Source organism: Helianthus annuus, chromosome 11 (genome assembly GCF_002127325.2).
Source record: "Helianthus annuus cultivar XRQ/B chromosome 11, HanXRQr2.0-SUNRISE, whole genome shotgun sequence".
Lineage (NCBI taxonomy): Eukaryota > Viridiplantae > Streptophyta > Magnoliopsida > Asterales > Asteraceae > Helianthus > Helianthus annuus.
In genome coordinates this window covers 4,299,237-4,315,569 of record NC_035443.2, presented here as the reverse complement: position 1 = coordinate 4,315,569, position 16,333 = coordinate 4,299,237, and the positions used below count along the sequence as shown (strand labels likewise).

Below are 16,333 nucleotides of genomic sequence, written 5' to 3'. Positions count from 1 at the left end.
ACACAACTAAAGAGCATACCTAGATGTGACCCATATAGTACTTCTACGCATACTTTAGTTAAGTGGTATTTAAAGATGTTGATTTCGACCCATTTACTTGAAAATAGGTTGATTTGAGTTCTCCAATGAGCCAAATATATAACTTAAGAGCATACCTAGATGTGAAACGGGTCAAGTTGGAAGTCCCCAGTTTGTTATTTAAATGTTTGCAACTTCTTGAATGTATTTACTAATTTCTTTTGGTGCTATCGAACAGCCAGCGGCCTATGGGGAATTAGTTTCAATCAGGGGGCTTAATGCTGGTGATCAGAGATCTTTAATTATAAGTTTTTAAATAATTTGACACAGAGCCCATATGGGGGGGCATATTGGATTGTGTCATGGTTCATCACCAGCCAACTTTTGACCACCCGGTGCTAAAAGGAACAACGCCGTTGGTGGGTTTAACTTACTTCTTTACAGTTTACAAAGTTCATTATTTTTCTTCTTTATATTTATTTTGTTATTATTTTTTGAATTAATATTAGGACCCACCAGAGAGACCATACGGGCATCATCATCATGCAGGGATGGAGTCGAAAATGTATCAACAATGAGTTTATCCAGCGAATACTGCCTGGAGGGAACAATTTCGATCAGAAGACAACCGAACAACAATGAGTTTATCCAGTGAATACTGCCTGGAGGGAACAATTCCGATCAGAAGACAACTGAACAAGATTGTTCTAATGGTGGTCATGAGGTAGTTTTTTTCCTTTTTAAAATATCGAAGATAAAATAAATAATTATATACAATTATACAAGTTATAGTTTATGATTTTAATTTCGTTTAAGAGTATTTAAATTGGTAGACCATATTGGAAACATAATAACTTTTGTAATTTGATATTCAAGTAAGGGGTTTTCTTTACTTTTGTTTACAATAACCAAAGATTCGTCGCCAAATATATAAATATTGTCACTAATTAACAGCATGCAGTTGGTTATGTAAGTGGAGAACAATACAATGGAGCAAAAGCCAGCATAAATGTGTGGAATCCAAATGTGACATATCGATTTGAATTTAGACTGTCAGATATGTCCCTGCATAGTGCATACAATTGAAGAAGAAGACCAAGGTACTATTATTCTCATAATTTCTTTGTAGTTTGTTACTATTTGATTTAGGGAACATACAATTGTACTCTGTTTTGTATGTATGCGGGGATTGATTTAGGCTGTACAAATACGGTAATAAAATGGTTTTCTTAATAGTAATGGCAAAATTACGATTAACGAGCCGACACCATATGGTGGGCCACTTTGCTATATATGTTATGTATATGTTAATGTCAACATCGTAAACATAAATGTAACGAAGTTGCAAATGCTAGGTTGTCGCCGCAACGCGCGACACAGGTAAAAAACTAGTATACTCTTAAATAGAAAGGTCGGTGACCAACCAAATAGACAAAACTACCCCTAAGAAATGTTGTCTTTTTTGTTGTGCCATTGTCTTCCACACATCTGCCAAAGTCTGCATCTTCACTCAACCTTCCCGATCGCCATGACCGAACCTTCATCTTCCAATCATTCTCCGTCATCGTCGCCATGATCAGTAACGGCGCCACCTCTACCACCACCACCGCCGCCGCCGCCGCTTCTTCTTCCTCCAACACCGCCGCCGCTTCTTCCTCCAACACCGCCGCTCAATCACTCGGTCTCAAAAACTTCTTCAAAACTCCTGAAGGCCGGTACAAGCTTCTGCACGATAAAACGCATCCTTCGTCTCTTCTTCCGTACGCACTCGCTAAATCTATTACTCAGGTTATCAGTTAATCATATTGTATGTGTAGGTGTTTGAGTTTGTGTATGTATGATTAGGTTAATTGAGTTAGTTAAGTGATATTCGTATATGTAGATAGATTTGAAATTGTAGTTACAACTGTAACAGAAACCCTAGCTTACCTCTACTTTTCCTGATGCAAAATTGACATGAGTATTGTTGCAAATTGCAACACAATCTGAGTGATGATTTTTTTGGTGGGTGCGTATGTAGTTAATTTCTATAATATTAAAGAGAAAGGTCGGTGGTTTTGCCACCTAACCTTTCTCTCTTAATAATTCACTCCAAAATCTCAGACATCTAGGGTTAGGGTTTCATCTCCATCGCCCAAATCCCTTCAAACTCTCTCTCCAATCGTGGATAGATACAGAGGAGGAGATCGATACAACAACCCTAATGATTCTCAACCATACAGACACCCTCGCGGTCCACCGCGATCTTCAAAGGATTCTCCGATCAATCGCCACCGTAGCGGTTTCTCCGGCAATCGCCGCAAGTTGCATAAGAAGTCAAGAAATCATCCAATTTCACGAACCCTAGGACCAATTCCACAAATAGGTTTCACCATTTTACCTCTTGAATCTCATATCGTGTAGAGGGGTTTAAAGTTGCAGGTAACCTGGAGTTTTAATTTGCTGTTCAAGTAAGTTTTGCTTTGCGCATTCCTTTTAATTCGTAGGGTTCGTAGGGTAGAGTTTCTTCTTTCTTTATTGTCTTTTGGTTTTTTTGGCTTCTTCCTTGCAGATTGACCTGTGTGTTTTCAGTTGTTGGATTCCATATGTATTGCCATAATGAACCTTAAGCATGAATGGTTCCTTTTTTTTATTTGAAAGTTATGATAGTTAAAGGCATTGTTTGTTAATTTGTTACAGTTTGGTTCAAGATGTTATTTGAATGCATGATGGTCTCATTTGTATAGTTACTCGATTGTACAAGTGATCACTTTCCCAAAACTGTATATATTTGCTTTTTATCTTATTCCCAGAAATAATAAGACATCAATTCTTAGTTTGTTTACGTACTATCAGTTTTCCTTTTGTGAATTTTTTAGGAGAATTTAAACATCTATTTGCTGGTGCTCTTTTTTAAACAAAAGGCTGGAGGTAGCAAAGGGTTGAAATTGCGACCTTGAGAGCGTAGTTGAAAAAAGTTGGTTTAATGAGATCGGTAGACTTTTTAAAGCAAAATGCTTTTGATAGTCTACAAACTGATGTCATTAAAAGCTTGATGTTGACCAAAATGGCATTTCTCTTGATTACCAGTATGATAAAACAAATATCGTTCTAGCAACCACACAACCAGGAGGTTGCAATGCATTTTTTTAAGTGATCTCTGTGAAGAAGTTATGGCAGACTTCCGTTTTTATGGGCATTTTTTTTACATTTGACATGGTAAAACACTAACATGTTGTGGTTGTCTGGTCCTCCTACAGTACTACGCCCAATGGTCCACAACTCCACGCATCCTCTCTTTTTCTTTAAGAATGTGACGTGCTTCACCGCAGCAACACAGCCGTGGCCACACCACTACACCACCTCCTGTTAAACCATTGGCCCATTGCTCACACGGCGGTGCTTCTTAAAGACCATAAATAAGGATGGCGCGGCGACTGTGGCCTTCGATTCCGACGAAGACGAAACAAGCGATGAGAGGTGACTACGACGGTAGTGGTAAGGGAGAGAGAGAGAATGGTTGTTGATTATTATTGTTCAAAATGTTATCTTTATTAATGTTAATAAAGTCAAGAATGGTTAATTGTATTTGTTTTAGCTTTTGTGACGTGTGTTTTATTGAGATAGTGTTGTGTTGTTGTTTGTAGAGCGATTCGGTGGAGGCGGTTTCGAGAAAAGGAATTTTGATGGAGATGGTTATGATAAAAGACATGGTGATGGTGGTAATTTTAGCAGAAAGCAAATCTGATGGCGGCAATGTGGCCAAGCTTTTTGTTGGGTCTGTTCCGAAGACTGCCACCCAAGACGATGTAAGTTAGTTTTGGGCATCTGAAATTTTGCAAATGACACATGGTTTTCTTATATATATATATATATATATATATATATATATATATATATATATATTAAATAGAAATGTCGGTGACATTTACATGTATGGTCCCTTTGCATTTTTCTTCTTTGCTCCTCAAGTTTTAGTTTTTGTATGTTTAGGTCCCTGTGCATTATTAACATACTTCTTTTTTACTTTTTATCTACTTTCTTATACTCAGTGTTCTCCCAAATGAAGACGAAGAAGAAAATGTCGTAATGCTTCGCGTAACATATTAAGCTGGTGTACATTGCATCGGACCTAAGGTAATCGGCCATCCTGTGTTTGTGTTCTCCGTTTTGTGCTTCTTCGGGTTCGTGTCAGTGCCTATTTGGTTGTTTGCATGTTCCAAATTTAACTTCCGAAGTTTGGCGTATTGCATCCCGCACGTAAACAACGGAAGGTAATTTTCGTTTGTTTTCTTTTTGTTTCTTACATTCTGGCCAAAGAACCCCAAATAATTGAAAACCACTAGTCCAAATTTGTGTGCATATGCGAACGATGGTCATGGTAATCGGAAATCGGAACGGTGGTTCTTGATTCTTCAATTTGAGATTTGGAATTAAGATGAATCAAGTTAGTTCGTAAACTGTGGGTCAAGTTATTCTACAAAGGGTTCTAATTGTAAGAAGTGTAAGAAGGATTTATAGAGTGACAAGTGTCCATCCAATAAGCTAAAACTAAACCCATTACATCACCACCAAAAACCTAAACACCCACCCCCACCCCACCCCACCACCACCCAAAAACCTAACACCCCCCCACCCAAAAACCTAACCCCCCCCACCCAAAAACCTAACCCCCCCACCCCCACCCAAAAACCTAAACCCCCCACCCCCACCTAAAAACCTAACCCCCCCCCCCCCCCCCCCCCCCGGGCAAAAGAAACAAAAAAAAACTATACCTCACCAAAAAAACCCCAAAAAACCTACCCCCACCCCCCAAAAACCTAACCCCCCACCCCCACCTCCAAAAAACCTAAAAAAAACTAAACACCCACCACCACCACCACCCAAAAACCTAAACCCCCACCCCCTCGGCAAAAAAAAAAAAAAAAAAAAAAAAGATTTTTTTTTTGGGGGTGGGTGATGTGGGGGGGGGGGGTTAGGTTTTTGGTGGTGGTGGATGTTTAAGGTTTTTTTTTTTTTTTTTTTTGTAGTGGGGTTTTTTGTGTAGTGGGTTTTTTTTGGTTATTGGACACTTGTCACTCTATAAATCCTTCTTACACTTCTTACAATTAGGATCCTTTGTATTTGATCCTAATCCCGTAAACTGTATTTGAAAGCAAGTCGGGTCAAATATAATACGTTTTCATTCGATGGCGATGTATTTTTTTAAGTAAAGTGTCGGGTCAAATATACAATATAAATACGAGTTACTTTAACTTTCGACGCCGCCGCAACGCGCGGCGGGTCAAAATCCTAGTATAACCTTAAAGACAATGGTCGGTGCATATTCTGAAATTACAATTTCGTCCTTAAGTCAGAAATTACAGTTGTGCCCTTTGTTTTAGTTTTATTTTCCTTTTTCGTCTGTACTTTGTACGGTGCAAGGAAGCAGCACACGGATGAGCCAACCTCGGCGGCACGATTAGAGTTCCGTCTTGAGCCCTTACAGCAGCGACCAGAATAATAGTGACGGACAAACCCGATTGCTGATCAGAGACAAACTGGTGACTGATGGAACTCAAATCCGTACTTTGTTGAATAAAACTGGTCTGCTAAGAACTTTGACAGCAATTCAACCTGCATAAAACTCTTCCATTGGATTGTATTAACATTCAGATGTTTCCAACTACTTCCGAGAGTGCACATGTGGTCGTGGCGGAGTCCGGAGAGATGGTCTTGGTCGGCTGTATATATAATTTTCTTTTGAAAAGCAAGCGAGGAATGTTTGGGGCTGTAGATGGTTGTGAAAAATGTAGATGGAGAAAGAGATGGAAAGAACGAGTCTGGGGTTTGGGTTTGATTTTGGGTACAACTGAGGGGGTAATATCACAGTTTCTATAAATTGAAATTTAATCCATCTTGAAGTCCACCTCCAAAGGTGAATGGATGTTGACCACATATTTTTAGCATTGAGCATTCTTTAAGGTTTTGTTCAGTAAAAAAATATAAAACATTGGGCCCAAAATCATGATTAAGGATAAATGAAGTACAAAAATAAAAACTTCGTGATAGAGCAAAGACTCAAATTTGAGACCTTTACATTTTTTGAGATGTTTTTTCCCACTACCACCAATATTTTTTTTGCATAATAAACGGATGAATATACTAAATATATAATTTAATGAATATATACAAGTTTATAAAGACTTTTCGGGCCCTTTGAAATTTTGGGCATTGGCCGTCGGCACGAGTTTACCAAGCCCAGAGCCGGCCCTGCTATTGCGTAACACGTCTGTGGATGGTTTTTACATATATGTATCTCTTCACGGATGGCACCAATTGGGGTGGGGTGGGGTGGGACGGTTGGGTTTGGGTTTTCTATTTTTGTTTTATTTATTTATTTATTTTTTTAATTTGAAAATTGAAATTTTTGTAAGTATTTATATATATTTATATTTTTGGGGCTGTTTGTCAATATTTGAATAGTTAAGTGCTGAATCAGTAAGAGGTCTGAACCATTAAGTGTTGAATCACTAAAAGATCTGAATCATTAACGGCCTTTATAATACTTAACCGATCAGAGGCAAATTTCTGACCAATTCAGATTAGTGGTCTTAACCATTCAGACTGTATAAATCTTAATCATTCAGAGGCAAATATCTAAACCATTCAGACATCTGCTTGTATAACCTTAAAATAGAAGGTCGGTGGCTGTCAAATCACAGCCACCGCCTTTTTTCTATATATAATATTCGTTCACGTAATTCTAACCAAAATGAAATTTTGCTTTGGTGGTTGCTGCATTCACATTTAACGAAGAGGTCAGGTGTTCGATCCTGAAGTAATCTTTTTAGTCTCTAAATGTAGTTGTAATGTGAATACCATAGTAATGCTTTAACACATGGCATCATGACACTAACAAAAACCCATACATAAAGTGTCCGAATTTTTATTTTTATTACTACCTTTCTTATCATCTAACAAATGCTTTTTTTTAAATTTTCTTTAATAATATTCTTTTACATCAAAATTCCAATAATTGACGTCTACACTTCCTACAATTTTTTAAAAACTTTATAAAATATTATTTTCATCCCAGTTTCATCATTATGTTAAAAGGAAAAAAACTATTTTCTAACGACGTTATTTTTGTTACGTGTCGTTATAATTTCACGTTTAGACGTAGTTAGGTCAAATATAATGCGTACTCATTCTTATTTTTATGTACGTTTTTGGGTTGGTGTACGTGTTAACGTACATGTCTGTATAAATTAACATACCGACATCTTATTTTTACATATTTTTTGGTTGGTCTACTTTTTGAGGTAAACTGTGTTCGGAAACGAGTCGGGTCAAATATAATACGTTTTCATTTGACGGTAGAAATTTGAGTTAATGTAAGTTTTGACGCCGATAAGTTTTGGTGCAAGCTAAGGGTGGTATAGTGGTTAGGTGGAACCCTCACTAAACGAACCAATCCGAGTTCGATTCCGTTTCTTTTGTAACTGCAATGCTTATATAGGTTATACTGAGTTAGACAAGATACATTGAAACATGCGTTTTCATACAATTAATGGATCACATAACTTGCCACTACCTATAAACAACTAACGTGTTGCCGCCGCAACGCACGGCCTGTAGAAATAATCTAGTACTATCATAATTTACGTTTACTAAGTTTACTAAGGTTACGAAACAGGCTTAACATAACTGAAGTTAACGGCGCAATCACAAGATTAACGTCACTAACCTTGAAAGTTCGGGTTGTCACATCTTATGAATAGTGTTTTTTTGTCTTTTATAACTCGTCTTGTAGTGATTTTTTTTGTCTTGTAGTGAGTTGTCTGTGTTTTACAACGGCTCGCGGTACAACTTCGTGTTTGTCTTTGTTTACATTTTACGTCACGTGGCAGTATGAATTCGTGTTTTTGTTTTACGATTTTTCGCGGTGTTGGTCATCGTTTACGTACTACTTAGCACGGTTTTAAGACCCTCAGGTTCGCAACACTGGGGTCAACATCGGTACTGATACCATATTCGTATTTTTGTTTTATCTCAACATGACGGTATAAATTCGTTGAACACAGAGTTGTATTCGTAATAAAATACTTTTTTAGTATCATAAGTAATATCGAGTGTAGGTACCATACCAATATCGTAACAAATCAAACCAATATCAACCGAACAACCCTGATACACATGTACATGTGTTTGTTTTTATGGTTTTCAATCCATGTAAAACACAAGTCAATTGCTATGCCGAGTGTTGGAGTTATGCTGGTACTGTAATAAACCGAACTGATACCGACCAAAAAACATGTCACGAAGCCCTAACGTTTTAGACTCATCTCGTTCACCCATATCGTATCTACGGAGCCTAACGTTTATATTTTAACATCGAGTGGTGGTATATATACCAACCCATTCGACCGTTGCATCACTTTCCCAATTTCATCAATCACAAAAAAACCCTAATTTTTCCCCCTTTCTACAAACACCTCAAATCGTCTTGAATTCTCTACTTTTCTACAATTACTCACAATCTCCATCAAATTCCCATCACACACAACAATTCTTCAACCCCAAAACTCAACAACTCGCGCATAGAACATCGAATCTCGGCTTTCTTTCTTTGACGCATTTCATCGAACACTTGGAGTGCATCAGTTATGGGGAAACGGAGAGTTTCCGTTTCTGCGGCTGACAATGGGGCAAAAGACCGAGAAGATTCTTGGAAGAAGATCTTTAAAGGACTCGTTGACATGATAGAAGATCAACAGAGAAAACTTGAAGCTTTAGTGGAGGAAAGACAATTTCTTGAAAAAAGATTTAAATCCCAGCAGGATAGATGGATTTTTGACATTAAGTTGTTGCAAGATCATATTTTTCAGGTGGGTGTTACTAAAAAGATGTTTAATCTTTGATTTATTAGTTTTTGTGTTCTAGTGTTGAATATCTTTGTTAGCATAGTTTATTAGGGAGATGATCACGAGAAAACTCTTTATTCGTGTCGTGAGGAAGCTCGAGAACACTCTTATCAAATGATTGATATTTATGTTGAATTTTTGTGGGGTTTTAAGAGCATTCATAGTGAATTTTTTATCCTGTCCATATAATTACACTAAAAATTAGGGCTGGCAATAGGCAATAGGTAACATGTAGGTAACCTGCTAGGACACGATAACGATAACAGAAAAGTACACCATGTGATTTTTTACGTTTTTAAAAATAATCAAAATTTGAAAGTTAGGATCCATTATTTCTCTTTGTAGGTGCATAAAATATACATAAATCTTAGAGTAAACTTCCGTTTTGCTCCCTGTGGTTTGGTCATTTTAACGGTTTTGCTCCAATAGTTTAAAAACAACCATTTTCCTCCCTGATGGCCTGATCTTTCGAGTTTATCGCCAGTTTGCTCCTTAATCTTTCGAGTTTGTCGCCAGTTTCCTCCCTGATGGAGTTAGAGGCTGGGAGCAAAATGAAGATAAGTTAGAAAAATCAGGGAGGAAAATGACTATTTTTAAACTATTGGAGCAAAACCGTTAAAATGACCAAACCACAGGGAGCAAAACGGAAGTTTACTCTAAATCTTATAAACATTGGATATAAAGTAGTTAAACGAGTCGTATTCATGTTTAAAATTTTTGTTGTTCGCGTTATCAGATACCTGTTAAGCCTGCTAAGACACGATTTGACAGCCCTACTAAAAATCACTATTTTTTCTTTCTGCTTTTTAGTTAAATAATATTTTTATACCTTTACCATTACATTTTTTTTTCCTCCACTCACTACCACTTTCAAAAATATTAAAAAAAAAAATATATTGAGTGAACAGTGTTCTCGTGTATTTACAGCTCAGCCACACCAATGCAGACAGAGAGGCAAGAGTTGGTCCTATATTTACATAGGAACGTTATCATTTTCTCTCTTCTTTACTCACAACCGCTCAAAACCACTCAGAACCCTTACTTATAACATAACTAACTCACTTATATAAATTTAAGAAATCCATTGTGAGTGCTCTTAGGGTTTTAATTATTAGAGTTTAGAGATTAACTTTTAGGGTTTAGCTTTAGCATTTAGTTTCTAGCTTTTAGACGTTAATCTTTAAGGTTTAGCTTTTTGGGTTTAACATTTAGGGGTTAGGGTTTAGTTTTTTGGGGTTTAGAGTTTAGTGTGGTTGGATAAAGTTTTCTCGTGATCCATCCCCTATTTATCTGTTATAGTTATTATTATTTGATTTTTGTGCGGTGGTTGCTTTGATTGTACTAGCCACATTTTATGTTATCCGGTAAACTTAAAAAGAGGTTTTTGGAGCCCGGGTGATAAAGGAAAGGTTTGCGGTCGTTCCACCCTCCCCAGACCCTACCAACAGCTCTGCTACGAGTGGGATTCTATTACTGGCTTTGTTTGTTTGCATTATTTGATTTATTATTTATCTTGTTTGTTTGTTAGTTATATTATCTTGTAATTCGGTTACACTATTTAAAAGAGTTGAATTGTGGCTCATGATAAAATTAAAAAAAACCCTAAATTTATCAATCTTGTTGTTAGTTTTAGTGAAGTGTGGCTTCTTAATATGTTTGTTGATCTTTTGGGAGTTGTCTATGTGTTAATTTTGATATGAATTGTTTGTTGTGTCTTTTAGATGAAAAGAGAGTCCAAAATCAAAGATATGTCTCGTTTTCTTGACGATGCAAAGGCGAATTTAATCATCTCTATGAAGCAAAAGGAAGCACTTATGAACAATCTTAAATTTGGTTAGTTCACTTGTTCTTCGCTTATTAATTTTTTCCGCACCATGTTCTTCACTAGCTTCATATTTGATAGGCCTGTAAACGAACCGAACGAACACGAACACAGGCATGTTCGTGTTCGTTCATTTAACTTTAACCGAACATGAACACGAACACGAACATATAATCGAACACATTTTTTTGACATTTTTTTGTTCCTGTTCGTTCATTAAGAAATTGAGCATGTTCGTGTTCGTTTATGTCCGTTCGTTTAAAGCCTTAACGAACAGTTCACGAACACAAACGAACATAAACAAAAAAAATTTAAGTGAATGTATTTGAATAAACAGAAACAAACATAAATTAGCATGATTGAACAACAAGTCTAACATATTGCAGTTCATCTGAAAACACATCTAAATTAGGATTCATAGATATATTAATGAGTTATATTTATACAAGTAGTTAGAAAACCTAATATTTATATAAATATAACTATTTATGTATTTACTAAAAATTAAATGAACATAAACAAACGTAAATAAGCGAACGTTCACGAACATAAATGAACGAATGTTCATGAACATAAATGAACGAACACAAGGTGTGTTCATGTTCGTTCATTTAATTAAACGAACCAACTTTTCTGTTCGTGTTCGTTCATTTATTAAATAAACGAACATAAACGAACTTCCCGCCGAACAAGTTCATGAACAGTTCATGAACGTTCGGTTCGCTTACAGACCTAATATTTGAATCAATGAGCGTTTTTCGAGATATGATTTTTGTTGGTGGGGTGCAAGTATTCCTGATTTTATAGTACATATTTCCGACATTTCTATTAATTACATAAAACAAACGCCATTCAAGTTCGTTACCTTTTTTATTATGCAACTTAATTATCTGACATGCTTAACTTTACATATATTGCAGAAGAAGCGGATGATGAACGGGCTGATCTGAAACTTCTCTTTGAAGAGTTCTCTCAGTTTTTGGCTGAGCCAAAAGTAAGTTTATTTAAATGCCACGTCATTGATATAATATTACAAGGATTATATTATTACAAGAATAATCTAATATTCAAAATAAATTGATCAAGAGATTTCATATATACTACTGCGACGCCATTGATACAAGTAGCAGGGTTGGGTAACGATCAAAACGGGTTAATTTTTTGTTCATGTTGAATGGGTCGGGCTGATCGGCTGATCCTACACACTTGTTGTCGAAAAAATTATTCTTTAAATAATTAGAGTGCCATGTATGATTACACATGTTATGTTAATATGATTTTCTTGAGTAAATTGATTTTAAGAGGTTTAAAAATACACTTTTATATAAGTAGTATAATACACTTTTGTAATTTCGGCATGTTTTCTGTTTAGTAATTATATTATATTATACTACTTACATAAAAGGATGGGGAATGAATAGTAGTTTTATTATATTTTTTTATTTAATATTAATTAAGTGTCAAATTTACCCCTTAACTTTTTAAAAGGGAAATTGGCCTGTAATAATCCCACCTAGACCTTATTGGCCATTAATAATCCCACCTCAGAATATTCCCCCCACCAGTCCCACCTTTCACCTATTTTTCCTACAATGGTCCCCCGTTAAAAAAACTTAACGGAGTTAAGCTTTTTTCCAAATTACAAACAGATTTTTTAGGGCTTTTGATTAGAACGACGATACGAGTCCATTGATGTAAAACTTGCTTCGAAACAGTGCTCCAAACGATGAAAACGACGCTTCAATTCGGGTGTTTAAATTTCCAATTAACCAAACTCAAGTCACTTGGAGCACCATTTCGAAGTAAGTTTTACATCAATGGACTCGTATCATCGTTCTGATCAAAAGCCCTAAAAAATCTGTTTGTAATTTGGAAAAAAGCTTAACTCCGTTAAGTTTTTTTAACGAGGGACCATTGTAGGAAAAATAAGTGAAAGGTGGGACTGGTGGAGGGAATATTCTGAGGTGGGATTATTAATGGCCAATAAGGTCTAGGTGGGATTATTACAGGCCAATTCCCCTTTTTAAAAAAAGGAAATTGGCCTGTAATAATCACACCTAGACCTTATTGGCCATTAATAAACCCACCTCAGAATATTCCCCCCCACCAGTCCCACCTTTCACCTATTTTTCCTACAATGGTCCCCCGTTAAAAAAACTTAACGGAGTTAAGCTTTTTTCCAAATTACAAACAGATTTTTTAGGGCTTTTGATTAGAACGACAATACGAGTCCATTGATGTAAAACTTGCCTCGAAAAGGTGCTCCAAACGATGAAAACGGCGCTTCAATTCGGGTGTTTAAATTTCCAATTAACCAAAATCAAGTCACTTGGAGCACCATTTCGAAGTAAGTTTTACATCAATGGACTCGTATCATCGTTCTGATCAAAAGCCCTAAAAATCTGTTTGTAATTTGGAAAAAAGCTTAACTCTGTTTAGTTTTTTTTTTTAACGGGGGACCATTGTAGGAAAAATAGGTGAAAGGTGGGACTGGTGGGGGAAATATTCTGAGGTAGGATTATTAATGGCCAATAAGGTCTAGGTGTGATTATTACAGGCCAATTCCCCTTTAAAAAAAAGGCTAAATATGCAACTGTATTTCGATATACATATATATTTTTTTTTTATTAAAAGCGGAGTTGTATACAAATTTGGTATCATAAACTATACTAATTATCGGTACCGTACCGGTGATGTAACGAACCGAACCAATACTACCGACTTCCCCAGAGGAATCCCACTAGTGTTTTATTTTTTTATGATTTTTCATTTAAAAGTTTACTGACGTTTCGTTTTTCTTACCAGCGAGTAACCAGAAGTAATACCAAAGATAATGCTGAGTCAGCGTTAAAAGCCGAGAGGGATTTTGCATGGAACCAGTTCAACAAAACCGACGACAAGTTGCAAGAACTCATTAAAAAGACTAGATCCGAAGTTCAAACCACTAACGACAAAGTACAGAAACTGATAACGGACCTAGAACAATCACAGTCGTTAAACATGGAGAAAAACAGAAGGATTTCAGCATTACAAGACGACATAGCTATACTAGAATTCGATTCAAGGAAAAAAAGTGAAGAAATTTCCCGACTCACTAAAGAACTGGAGTTGTTGAGAGGTGATTCCGATAGTTCTTTGACGCCGGTATTACGTCGTTGTATGGTGAAATCGTCGAAAAATAGTCGTTTGGGTGACATGGGCCACATGGCGATCGTTGATAAGGTAACTAATGTTGACTTATAATCGTATGAATCGGAGATGAGTCATATGGATATAATAAAAAAAAGAATCGGAAAAGGGAACGGGTCAGATGGGATTGAAGTAAGCCGTTCACTTATGAGTTGATCAGGTTATGCTTATTTTCAATGGGTCAGAAAAGTATTAAAAAAAAAAAGAAAAAATGGGTCGAAAATCACCAAAGTGTATTTTTAATGCATAAAACCTAGGGCTGCAAACGAACCGAACAAGCATGAATAAGACCTTGTTCGTGTTCGTTTGTTAAGAAATATATGTGTTCGCGAACCGTTCACGAACACTTATCGAACGAGATTTTATGTTCGTGTTTGTTTGTTAACCTTGTTCGTGTTCGTTTGTTAAGAAATATATGTGTTCGCGAACCGTTCACGAACACTTATCGAACGAGATTTTATGTTCGTGTTTGTTTGTTAAGGAAATGAACTTGTTCGTGTTCGTTTGTGTTTGTTTGTTAATTTTAGGCAACGAACAAAAACAAACGTTGACGAACATAAATGATCACAAACTAATGTTCATGAACACAAATGGAAACAAACAAACAAACACAAACAATCGTTCATGAACAGAATATATAATACACTGGCACTTATTAAATATTTAATTTGTCAAAATTTTTAAGTATTTAAATAAATATAAAAACTAAAAACACTAATGAACTATCGAACACAAACGAACATGTTACCGAATGTTCACGAACATAAACGAACGAACACGACCTCTGTTCATGTTTGTTTATTTAACTAAATGAAAGAAATTTCTTGTTCGTGTTCGTTTGTTTAATAAACAAACGAACTTCCCGCCGAACAGTTCACGAACTGTTCGCCGAACGTTTGGTTCGTTTGCAGCCCTAATAAAACCTACCAAATATTTTATTTAAAAAATTCAGATTGGTTTTGAAGTGATATAGTTTTTGTAATCATTTTTGAGGAATAACTTTTTTTTTATATAAAATACATTATAATTTTTTTTACGAAATGTGTTTTGTGAGTCAACCAGGCCTGTTATGATCAACTAAAATTATGAACGGATTGATCGGGTTATGTTCTTTTTTTTTTTTTTTTTTTTTTTTTTTTTTCTTTTTTTTTTTCTAACGTGTCAAACAAGTACAATAAAAGAACCTCTTAAATCTATTTTATTCGTAAAGGGTAGATTAGAGTAAAATATATTGTTGTAATTATAATCATACTTGATGCACAATAATTTTCTTAAAGAGTAAATTACAAAAATCGTCCTTTATGTATGTCACTTATTGCAAATTGTGTCATTTGTCTTTAATAATTACAGAAAACGTACTCGATGTTTGCAAACCCTTGCAAGTTATGTCCTTTAGCCCTAACTCAGTTAACTTTTTGTGGTTAAATCTGACCAAATGGACCCCACATGAGGGTATTTTGGTCATTTTACTCTCATGTGGGGTCCATTTGGTCAGATTTAACCACAAAAATTAACTGAGTTAGGGCCAACGGACATAAATTGCAAGGGTTTGCAAACATCGAGTACGTTTTCTGTAATTATTGAAGACAAAGGACACAGTTTGCAATAAGCGACACAGGACGATTTTTGTAATTTACTCTTTCTTAAAAGCACTAAACTTTCTTGACAAAAAATGTTTGGTGGGACCCAACTATTTCGGCCCGTTATCCAGGCCTCTATTATTATTGAATTTGTAAATGATAACTGCGGTTTCATTTTTTTTGCAGGAAGTAAGAAGCTCCAAGAGAAAAGCAACTGAAACCGCACCGAGACTTTTTACATCCAAATTCAAAGTTCCAAAGTTAAAAACATGAAATCTTATTCAGGTTTTATTAGTATGTATGTATGCATGTAAGTATGTATGTATGTGAGCGTGTGCCGGATTTCCTAATTTCTTTAACTTTTAGATGTTAAATTGTGTTAGTAACTTCATGGGCCGATACATGTCCATCCTGTTTGAGGTTAGTATCGTTTTGAATGTAAAATTTTAGCGAGGTTTTTTTTTTTTTTTTTGAGTAAACTTCCGTTTTGCTCCCTGTGGTTTGGTCACTTTAACGGTTTTGCTCCAAACCTTTAAAAATAGCCATTTTACTCCCTGATGTTTCGGTTTTTTTGCCAGTTTGCTCCCCGCCTCTAACTCCATCCAAATTGTTTGTTTTTCCATTTTGCTCCCCACAGGGAGCAAACTGGCAACAAAACCAAAACACCAGGGAGTAAAATGGCTATTTTTAAAGGTTTGGGGCAAAACCGTTAAAGTGACCAAACCACAGGGAGCAAAATGGAAGTTTACTCTTTTTTTTTTTTTTTTATGTTGTTATCTTGTTGTATTAAAGATGGTGTAGCTGTTGTATTGCATTTTTTCATATACAATTATGCCTTT

General features: G+C 35.8%; 2 protein-coding genes across 9 annotated transcripts; both read left to right on the top strand.

The window, feature by feature from the left end:
* Nucleotides 1–256: 256 nt before the first annotated feature.
* LOC110889230 lies at nt 257–5,960 on the top strand. Of its 8 annotated transcripts, none has more exons than XR_004871902.1 (6): nt 257–437; nt 528–742; nt 973–1,118; nt 3,645–3,806; nt 4,050–4,134; nt 5,422–5,960. XR_004871902.1 is itself a non-coding variant. In XM_022136734.2 (3 exons), the coding sequence occupies exons 1-3, from the start codon at nt 1,591–1,593 to the stop codon at nt 4,062–4,064; spliced, it is 393 nt and encodes a 130-aa protein (XP_021992426.1). In that variant the 5' UTR covers nt 1,273–1,590; the 3' UTR covers nt 4,065–4,416. The 8 variants fall into 8 exon arrangements, 1 of the variants encoding a protein (XP_021992426.1); XR_002563472.2 differs by lacking the exon at nt 5,422–5,960 and adding an exon at nt 3,258–3,495 and having other exon boundaries at nt 980–1,118; nt 4,050–4,416; XR_002563469.2 differs by lacking the exon at nt 5,422–5,960 and adding an exon at nt 3,258–3,495 and having other exon boundaries at nt 4,050–4,416.
* Nucleotides 5,961–8,029: 2,069 nt separating this feature from the next.
* Nucleotides 8,030–15,956, top strand: LOC110889231. The gene is made up of 5 exons (XM_022136735.2): nt 8,030–8,867; nt 10,625–10,736; nt 11,646–11,719; nt 13,531–13,947; nt 15,681–15,956. Exons 1-5 carry the CDS (start codon nt 8,646–8,648, stop codon nt 15,765–15,767), a joined length of 912 nt encoding a protein of 303 aa, XP_021992427.1. The 5' UTR covers nt 8,030–8,645; the 3' UTR covers nt 15,768–15,956.
* Nucleotides 15,957–16,333: the final 377 nt, after the last annotated feature.